This window comes from Geosmithia morbida, assembly GCF_012550715.1.
Source record: "Geosmithia morbida isolate 1262 chromosome Unknown scaffold_0, whole genome shotgun sequence".
Taxonomy (NCBI): Eukaryota; Fungi; Ascomycota; class Sordariomycetes; order Hypocreales; family Bionectriaceae; genus Geosmithia; species Geosmithia morbida.
Genome location: NW_023336187.1, coordinates 2,582,380 through 2,592,060, shown reverse-complemented (window position 1 = coordinate 2,592,060; position 9,681 = coordinate 2,582,380). Strand labels below are relative to the sequence as shown.

General features: G+C 49.3%; 4 protein-coding genes across 4 annotated transcripts; 1 reads left to right on the top strand and 3 right to left on the bottom strand.

The window, feature by feature from the left end:
- Positions 1–697: 697 nt before the first annotated feature.
- On the bottom strand, positions 698–2,407 carry GMORB2_0775 (FAD binding domain protein; the record flags this gene model as incomplete). The annotated part of the gene is made up of 2 exons (XM_035462759.1): positions 698–1,862; positions 1,920–2,407. The coding sequence occupies 2 exons, from the start codon at positions 2,405–2,407 to the stop codon at positions 698–700; spliced, it is 1,653 nt and encodes a 550-aa protein (XP_035325689.1).
- A 2,368-nt stretch (positions 2,408–4,775) lies between these two features.
- GMORB2_0774 (Transmembrane adaptor Erv26) lies at positions 4,776–5,485 on the bottom strand (the record flags this gene model as incomplete). Its single annotated transcript, XM_035462758.1, has 2 exons — positions 4,776–5,098; positions 5,182–5,485. 2 exons carry the CDS (start codon positions 5,483–5,485, stop codon positions 4,776–4,778), a joined length of 627 nt encoding a protein of 208 aa, XP_035325688.1.
- A 482-nt stretch (positions 5,486–5,967) lies between these two features.
- Positions 5,968–6,867, top strand: GMORB2_0773 (18S rRNA (guanine1575-N7)-methyltransferase; the record flags this gene model as incomplete). Its single annotated transcript, XM_035462757.1, has 1 exon — positions 5,968–6,867. The coding sequence occupies one exon, from the start codon at positions 5,968–5,970 to the stop codon at positions 6,865–6,867; it is 900 nt and encodes a 299-aa protein (XP_035325687.1).
- Positions 6,868–7,118: 251 nt separating this feature from the next.
- Positions 7,119–9,431, bottom strand: GMORB2_0772 (lysyl-tRNA synthetase, class II; the record flags this gene model as incomplete). The annotated part of the gene is made up of 9 exons (XM_035462756.1): positions 7,119–7,365; positions 7,434–7,558; positions 7,633–7,994; positions 8,068–8,431; positions 8,493–8,611; positions 8,662–8,761; positions 8,823–8,978; positions 9,075–9,140; positions 9,204–9,431. 9 exons carry the CDS (start codon positions 9,429–9,431, stop codon positions 7,119–7,121), a joined length of 1,767 nt encoding a protein of 588 aa, XP_035325686.1.
- Between the last annotated feature and the right edge of the window lie 250 nt (positions 9,432–9,681).

Sequence of the window (9,681 nt, the reverse complement as noted above, 5' to 3'; positions counted from 1 at the left end):
TAGCTTAAAAATATAGAAATACTTATTTTTTTACCGTAATTAATATATCTTAAAGTTTTTACGCATTTTTCTTATAAGTTGCGGATTATTTTAATATAGCCATTTTRATCCCCCTATCCGGATATATAGGTCGAGAGTTTGTATAGGAAAAAAACCATTTTAATATTAAAATGCGCGGATCTAGGATGTTAGAGTTTATATAGGAAAAAAACCATTTTGATATCAAAATGCGCGGATCTAGGATGTTAGAGTCGTACCAACCGTCACAATAGTTAACCTCATTTCTATAGCCTAGTCACTCTTTACCTAGCTATTAATACAATAGTTAACGCTTCTTTTAGAACCCTAGTTCCTTCTACAATTAGCACCTACGACTATAACTACCTTATTGCTTAGTTAGACGCCCTAACGGCCTCGCCAATATAAAACCGACACTTCTCTAACTACCCTGTAGCATAGAGTCGTACCAACCGTCACATCCACGTGAGGGTCGCATAACGGGTCGTAACACTTATTATATGTTAGATATATCGGAGTGGAGCGATGGTTTTCGTAACTTTAGCTTTTTTTAGTTGATTCTCTCTTTATTCTTTTGGTAGTCTTTTTATTTTCGGTCTTATAGCCTTACATAAGGAACAATAGAGTACCTTATTGGAATTCCAACCGTGATCAAACAATCATCGTGCTTTAAACCGAGTTACTCGGATGCCAAAGCACTATACATATTTCCATGACCAGACAAATAATCCCCCATTCCATTCTCCTTATTGATATCTTCCCACTCATCTGCACCAGTCGGCTTGATCAAGTCTTCGACTGCCCATGCAATACGCTCAGCACCAACCTTGGCACCTCCAATGTTCGGCGCAGCAGGGCCCAGTTGGAGACATGCCAATCGTCCCGCCATGAAAAGTGGTACGTCCTCCCGCCATGACAGGTCTTCGGTAAGGCAAGGGAATCCTCCGTGAGCCTTGATGGGGTATTTTTCAATCATCTTCTGGAGGTATGGAAGTGTAGAAAAATCGGTCTGGATCCCCGTCGCGAAATAGATGAAGTCCATCTTCGGAAGGGAATTCGCTGCTGGTTGAAGTTCGACTGACCACTTTCTTTCGGCGCCTTCGCCGTCCAGTTTCGCATCCTTGATTGTCGTGTGAGTCATGAGCTCAAGTTTCCCAGAGGCCATGTGCTTCTTCACTCTCTTATTGAACAGAGGGGTGACGCTCCCACCACCGCGGGCCTCTTTGATGATCTCTAGTCTCTCTTCATCCGTGTCGGCGGTCCAGAAGCGTGACTGCTCCGCGTTCTTGTACTTCCCCATCCAATTCAAATCAACGTCGAAGTGCTTGAGCTTCAGAGGACCACGCATGAGCAGCCAAACCTTGGTAACACCCTTACGAATTGCCAGATCTGCCAACTGTGCCGAGGTGAGTCCGCCTCCAACTATGAGGATGTTTGTGGGGTAATTGGAGTTCATCCTGCTCATCACAATCGGGTCCGGAAATGACTTGATCTGCATGCTATGACAGGCCTGTTCGATGGGACCTTCCCTAGCCATCGATGGAGTTCGGGGGATATAGGGTACATTGGCCGGGCCGACTGCCAGGATAACCACTTTGGCAAACCGTCGCATAGTATTTGTCGTCACCGTAAAAAGCTTTTCTCCGTCGATGGAAATACCACGGACCACACCATGGTCAATATCCTCCACGGACTCCTTGTGTATAATATCATCTCCCAGATTGTACCGAGTTGCCACATCTTGGCAATGGTCGCAGAAAAGAGCCTGTGAAGGCGTGTAGTAGTCGTTCCGATCGCGTAGGTTGATTGCCACACGGCCAGCTTGTCTAGAGACTGTCAGACTTCTGTTCATTAAATTCAGAAGCTAATAATCAAGTAGACTATTTTGTTTCCAGACTTACTTTCCTCCGTATGCCCGAGGGCCAGCAGCCTGTTTCTTCTTGGCGTGCTTGCTAATCTCCTTGCCGACGCAGTGCCGAATCTCAACGAGCTCGTCTTGGCGCTCAGTCCTGTAGGCGTGGGCAAGGAGGGCATCGCGGTCCAAGGGATCGACATGCCACAGCATAGGGCTGCGGAGATGCTGTATGTCGAAAGTCTTAAAGAGAGACTTCCATCGGCCTAGCCAAGCGTCTGACGATGAATCCAGTACGGCCATTTTGTATTCAGGACGACGAGTGGCCTTTGCCGAGGTCTTCTTGCCACTACGAACATTCTTCAATGACACCTTGTTTCCGTATTTGCCAATCCAATGATAGCGGCGGTGTTCCTCGTCGGTAAAGAGTGCATCAGGCGCATGTTCTCGAAGGCGAGCAGCGGTAGCAAGCCCACAGGGACCCGCGCCGACGATGAGAACATCATAGACGTCTTCTTCTTGCAGCATAGGGCTCATCTTGTATGATTTTATATCTTCCCGTGATGGATCTTTGACTGCAGGAACGTGCTGGTTTTCAATGAAGAGAAGCAGGGAGTGCAGGTCTTTCTTACACGAGGAGAGAATTTCCAGTACGAATATAATGGCCTCAGCTCGGGATACCATGGTCTTCCATGTCCGACAAGGTAACACTCGCTCCAATATCATGTAACCTTGATGGCTTCCATAGTAGGTGATGTTGCGGACACAGCTAAAGCAGGTCCATCAAGGTGCTTGCTGGTTTGTTGATCGGCCTATGGCATTCTGGGGCCAGCTCCCTCAATTGGTGAATCCGTCGGCTTTTCTTGGATTCGCCTGTTAGTACTGGCATCTTTATTCGTACGAGGACCAGGGAGGTCCTCGTTTTTCCATGTGGAGCATGAATGCACATGTCGGGGCGTAGGACCGGGCTACGAGTACGCCTCTCTGGGACCATGCGAGCCCCATTGAACCAGGTCAAGGCATCCATCGCATTTCTCATATAGTAGTCCTTGCTTCAATGAATCTTTTTTGCTCCGAGTTGATCATCAAAGTGCTGGGTATAATATTAAGATCAGATGAAATAAAGGGAGAGGGCGATTTAGAGCAAAACCCCCTGCAATCGGTCAGTGCAATGTTGTCTGGTGGCAAACAGAATGCTGCGTCAGGCAAAGCGGGAGCAGGCATTACAGAAAGGAGAAATGATGCATCAAACAATCTAAGTCACAGGCACATATTTCCTTAAGATATTAGGGCTGGTATAATGTAGCGAAAAGAGCAGTTATATGGTGCTAGTGATACTAGTTGAGAGACGCGCTACCTTTGACCGGCAGTACCAAGTCGTGATGTCATGGAATCCTAAGTCACGGCTTGACGTCACTCTTAACTCCAGATACCACATTATGAGAAATTCAGATGACTAGCATAAAAAGGTATCGTTCTTTGCTTTCTACATTTCCATTATCCAACCCTTTGCTGCTGATATCAAACACAAATTGTCCCTATCACCAACTCCAATCACAACCGGTATTATCATCGCACCAAGTTCCCAAATATAAAATAATGCCACTTTTACGCCCACACACCATTGCGCTCTTGGGCTGCGCATCAGCTGCCCGAACGGCAATGCGCCGTCCTATACACACGACGGCCCTTTACCGCAATGGCCAGAATGAGACCATAATTCCAAAAAAACGCAAACAAGAGGGAGCTCATGGCCGCACTGGCGGGGGAGAGCCTCTGGACTCGAGCTCGTCCAACGCGCCACCCCAGCCCAAGATCTCCAATCTCAGTGTTACAGGGTCCAAACCGGAGCAGGATATGACGGATGAGCAGCGCAAGGAGGTTGATGAACACAACGAGGAGTTCTCTCGAAAACATGATCGCTCACAGCCTGCTCCCCATGACAAGGTTGACAGAAAGTACTGGAGTGGTGAGAGCCAAGGGAAGCCGTAATCGGGAATCAAGGAACCAATAGTTACCAGATAAGTGTAATTCTGTTCTCTCAAGAACTGTATTATAAAATTACAACCAAGAATGAATGAAACCAAGCCTATTATTCATTTTGAGCCCCATGCGCAAGCAAATGGTGATGAAGATGACCAACATGCTGTAACCCACGTAATCTAGTGACGTCGCCACCTAGGCGCGGAGGTTTCTGATTTCAGTAGCCATACAACATAATTCTATGGCAGGCCATCCCTCGTAGCCCTAGTTGTGTGATCGAAAACAAGTGGCAGCCTATCCTACTCGGTGACACATCAAGGAGAATGGCGATTTCCTAGTGAGGTGATCATGCGGGGGTTTCGGGCTTGATCGCTTCTGATCGGCTCGACCTGTGAATGGCCTCGCATCATGATGATATTTGGGTGTAGTACTATGGTGCAACGCAAGAAGTGCACCTGCGAGGCAGATGGCTGCGAGATGGCTGCGAGATACAATGTGAGCCCCCAGGTAGCACGGAGGGCTATTACAAGCCCGGCGCTTGTGACGGCGTTCAAAAGGACGGGGCGGCAGAGCTAAAACTGCATGTCTTCCCTTCATTGTTAGCGACTGAGCAAGTAATGTGCTTTCTCGGTGACAAGTGTTAAAGGACGGTGAGGAATCAGAATCAAAACCTGAAATTAAAATCATGCAAGATGAAACTTGTCAGATACAATCTAGCGTAGGTATATTCATCATGCTGTAGTGCGGAGAGAAGAGCTGGTGATATGGTGTATGCGTAAGTGGGAGGGAGTTGGGTTCGTACAAAACCTTTTATTGTATCCTGGCTTTCGGCTTTCGAAAAGCTGTCGTCACCGTACTTTTATAATGAAGTCGTTGTGCGATATCCGCAAAAAGGGATCGGAACGAGAATGGAATGTTCGCTTCAAGGCCTCTCCATGCCTGAGAGGCTTTCGCCAATCATACCACGTGCTGAATCAACAATGGCCTTGAACATTCCCTGGTGCTTCGCCTTCCCGTCGGAGTCTTGAATGGGTTCGGTACCAATAGTGGGGAGAACATTGTCGCCAGCTGAGAGACTAACAAACAAGGAAAACGGGACGAGCCATACGCACAGGCCAAAGTATGAAGCAATTTGTGTGAAAGTCGGCACGTCGACATCGTCGTAGTATGAGGACCTCTGGAAGGCACGTGTCTGGTAGCTCGAAAAATGTTTGAACCAGACGTAGTGATCGGCAAGAACGAGAACTGCAATGACAGAGAAGTGGTTAGTTAGGGTCATTGGTCAGAAGTGACAAATGGGGACAGGCGTCCTTGTGCTCTTGACATACTACACGACATGATAAAGAGAGGGTCTGATAGCTTGACAAAGGGGAATTTGCGCATGTTGCCCAGGTAGACAAGATGGCAAGTTATACCAAGCATGGTTGCCCAGAAAGATAGTCCATCCACGACCCATAATAGCAGATGAATGCCCATGATGACATAGACCAGCCTTGTGAGGAGGCGTTTGGCGATGACTGTGTTCTCTTCAACCAGCTCTGACAGGTAATACAGGCCTGACGCGATGGCCATAGTCAGGAAGCAGAAGCCGAAGATGGAACCGGCATAGCCGACGAGCGGAAGAATCCACATGACTTCAACGTATCTGAGGCGGGAAGTCGATCATACTCTATACACACAGTGCACGGGGTTTGCAACGAAGAGGTAAGGGAGAAGTAGTTTCCGGTCTGGGTGTCGCCTGCACACGCAAGGACACGTTCGTCACGCTAAAGGCACCAACGGCTCCCAGGGGAATACTATAAGAGGTATTATTAATTAGATGAGCCGGACCACTATTTCTTCCGATCCGTTTCGGCACCTGCCCCACACAGCCATGCTGCGTAGCTTGTAGATTGAAGTGGTTAAAACTGTTATCGATAAGGTAAACACCGCGAATGGCGAAAAAAAAAGTTCGAGATACTGCACGATATTATCAACATTAATATATTATTTGACCGCTAAACAACCACAGGAAACCAGGTAAAACAGTGCGCCAGTTTGTTTTGCTAAGACGATCCTCTCACTTGCAAGCTTCCAAATAGAAATAGCGGACTTGGATATTACCTCTGCCCACCATGTCTCGCCCTGAGGATACGCTGTATGAACCCCTCCCCCTCCCCCGCCTACATTGCGCGTGCCCTATTTCTGACCAAGTTGCCAGGGCCGCTGATGTCTACTATGACGACTCTGAAGCACGCAAATACACAACGAACTCCCGAATCCAAAACATCCAGGCGTCCATGACCCATCGCGCTCTCGAACTTCTCGATCTTCCAGGCCCTTCATTCATCCTCGACGTTGGCTGCGGCAGCGGCCTGTCGGGGGAGATTCTGTCATCTTTAGATCCGGACGAGGGTGGCCCTCACGTGTGGGTTGGAATGGATGTCTCACCATCTATGTTGGACATCGCCCTACAACGCGATACTGAGGGAGACCTCATGCTAGCAGATATTGGGCAGGGAGTCCCGTTCAGGGCGGGCTCCTTTGACGCCGCTATCAGCATCTCGGCTATTCAGTGGCTGTGCAGTGCGGAGACCAGCGAGACCAGTCCGGCTGGTCGCCTCTCACGCTTTTTCAACGGCCTATACGCCTCTTTGAAGCGTGGTGGCCGTGCTGTCTGTCAGTTTTACCCCAAGAATGACCAGCAGAAGAAGATGATTACCGAGGCCGCCGTCAGGGCTGGCTTTGGCGCAGGCCTGCTCGAGGATGACCCGGGCACTAAAAATGTCAAACTTTACCTTGTTCTCACTGTCGGAAATGGAGGCCAATCGTCCGACATCACTGGTGTTGTCGATGGTATGGATGGTGTCGATATCATGGACTCTCGCTACAAGGTAAATAAAACCGCCACTTCTGTTGTCAAAAAGGGTAGTAAGGCTTGGATTGTCAAGAAGAAGGAACAGCAGGAGCGCAAGGGAAGGGTCGTTAAATCTACGTCCAAGTACACAGGACGCAAAAGGCGTGTGGCCTTTTAAGGGATGGAAAACGAACAAGTTTGGGCATGGCATGGCGTTTTTTTTTGTACGAATATTACGACATATCTTATAGATTCTTTTCCTTTCTCTTCTAAATCTATTGGTCGAATTCGATACCCTTTTTACGATACCGGTTAGTTCCTCCATGTGTCAACGTGTCGCATGCAGCGGCGAAAGACATGTGTAATCATCTTTTTTTACTGAGCTGGATTCCTCTTGATTTCCTGTTTCTAGCTTATGCCTATTTAAATCTACTCGTTCTGCTCGGGCTTCATAGTCGGGAATGCCAGGACCTCACGGATACTCCAGTTATCGGTAAGAAACATGGCCATTCGGTCGATGCCCATACCGAAACCTCCAGTAGGCGGCAGACCGTGCTCCAAAGCACGACAGAAGGTCTCATCGATACCCTGGGCCTCATCATCACCCTGGGCCTTCTGGCGGGATTGCTCCTCAAAGCGCAGGCGCTGCTCAGCAGCCACGTTCAGCTCGGTGTATCTACACAGTCGTGAGTCGTTAGCCATGAGATGTGTGCAAAAATAAGACATGTGTAAGTCGGTACTTACGCGTTGATAATCTCCTTCGTGCACACAAAGACCTCGAAACGCTCACAAAGACCGGGGTTGTGACGGTCCTGCTTGGCAAGCGGGGACATCAGCTGGGGGTGGCCAGAGATGAAAGTTGGGTTTGTCTGAAAGTCTCCGTGTTAGTCAAATTTATCAGAAATTGTGATCCGCCTCGCCTCTGTCACAGCAAACCACTTACGCATTGCTCCTCGAGGAAGTGGCCGGTGAGAGCATCCAGCATGCGGGCGTTGGTCAGGGGTGGGTTGCATTCAACCCCGGTCTTTTTGAGCACCTTCTTGAGAAACTCGCCAGACTCTTCTGTGTGGAGGTCGCTCGAAACAGGGAATTTCTCTCCGGTGCACTCTTCTAGAGCGGGGATCATGTCGATACGCCTCCACGGGGCTTCCCAGTTGATGGAGATCTCCTCTCCCTTGGCAGTGTGGTAGGTGGTGACGTAGCTACCGTGGACATGCTTGACGAGCCCAGAGACGAGCTCCTCTGCCATCTTCATAAGGTCGTACATATCGGCGTACGCCATATAGAACTCGAGAGTGGTGAATTCTTCCATTTGTCAGTCATTGGCTCTCAACATGCAGACAAATTATGTTCGTTAGTCAAACGCTATTCAACCTACCAGGGTTGTGGGTAAGATCCATGCTCTCATTCCTGAACTGACGGCCAATCTCGTAGACACGGTTCAAACCACCGACAACCAGTTCCTTCAGATATAGCTCAGGGGCAATACGAAGGAACATATCCATGTTCAGGTCATTGTGGTGAGTAATGAAAGGCTTTGCGGTGGCACCACCAGCAATGGTGTTGAGCATGGGAGTCTGGACAGCAATAAAGTCGCGGTCATCAAACCAACGGCGAATGTAAGTATCGATCTTAGCCCTAGAGATGAGAACGTTGCGGGCCCTATCATTCATCATCAGATCTAGGTATCGGTGGCGGAATCGCTGCTCGGGGTTCTTGAAGCCATAGTGGTCATCGGGGATCTGGCGGCGAGAATTAGAAAAGGCACAAGATACTTTTTGACAAGTATACTAAAACGCATACCTGGTGAAGGCAAGGAGACAGTAGGATGACTTCGGCGGCGGCAATCGACAGCTCGCCAGACTGGTCGCCTTCTCCCTGCTTCTTCTGAGGGTTGGTACGTGTAGGCCAGCCACGAACGCCTATATCAGGAGGGTCAGCACTAGATGCTTTACTGGATAGTGCAACATACCAATCACATCGCCACGACGGAGGTTCACGTGCTGCTCGTCAAAGCTGGGGGACTCGGGGTCGACGTTATCAGCCTGGGCAAGGACTTGCAGGCGGGCACCCTTCAAAACTGTTAGCTGCTATTCATTATCCTCGAGCGACCAAGTATTATTTAAAGCGAACCTCTGATCGGATGTCGTAGAAGAAAAGCTTGCTACCAGCAGAGCGACGAACGTAGATTCGGCCGGCAAGCTGGATGGGCTTGGACTTGTCCAAGTCACCATTCTTAAGGTGAGCAAAATCGGTGGCGAAGTTTCGGATGTCGTAGTTGATGTTGAACTAGTCCCCGTGGTATCAGCGATGGCCACCATCAATGCTCCCATGCCAATGTTTGTATGCATCGTCATGGTTTGGGGGGAGCGGAGCCCGACAAACCTTGTGGGGGTACGCCTTTCCCTTGGCATGAAGTTCGTTGACAGTGCGGGAACGGATCTCAAAGTACTAATCGTTGCACATCAGTCAGTATGTTCCATAGACATCGGGGGAAGGCAGGCGCTCGCAAACCTGGTTGGGAGTGAGTTCCTTCTCCTGAGCCTCGGCACTCTTCTTGCTAGTCTGGGCAGGGCCCTTGGCGGCCTGCTTCTCCTTTTTGGCTGCCTCCTTCTCGCGAGTCTTCTGGCGCTTCTTGAGCTCGGTCTTAGATATCATCTCTCCAGTGACCTCGTCTAGGTGCAGCTTGCCGACAGCCTCTGCGGCCTGGTCGCCGGCGCTGGGTTGCTGGTTGTCGGCCATGGTTCTAGTACGTCGATTGTGTAGGTGGAGAGGTTGGCTCAAAGCTGCGGATTGGATCACCTTAGTCCAGGTGGAAGATCAGGCTTCGAAAGGAGCACTTTCACCGAGAGATGGGCAGAGGAGAAGATGCCGTGATTGTTGAGTCACACTATCATTCAATCTGCATCGCGGGGCAAAATCAAACGGCAAGTTCATGAACCCCCACCATCCAGCAAAAAAAAAAGCCAAGGGTACGTACCGCGGGGTAAAC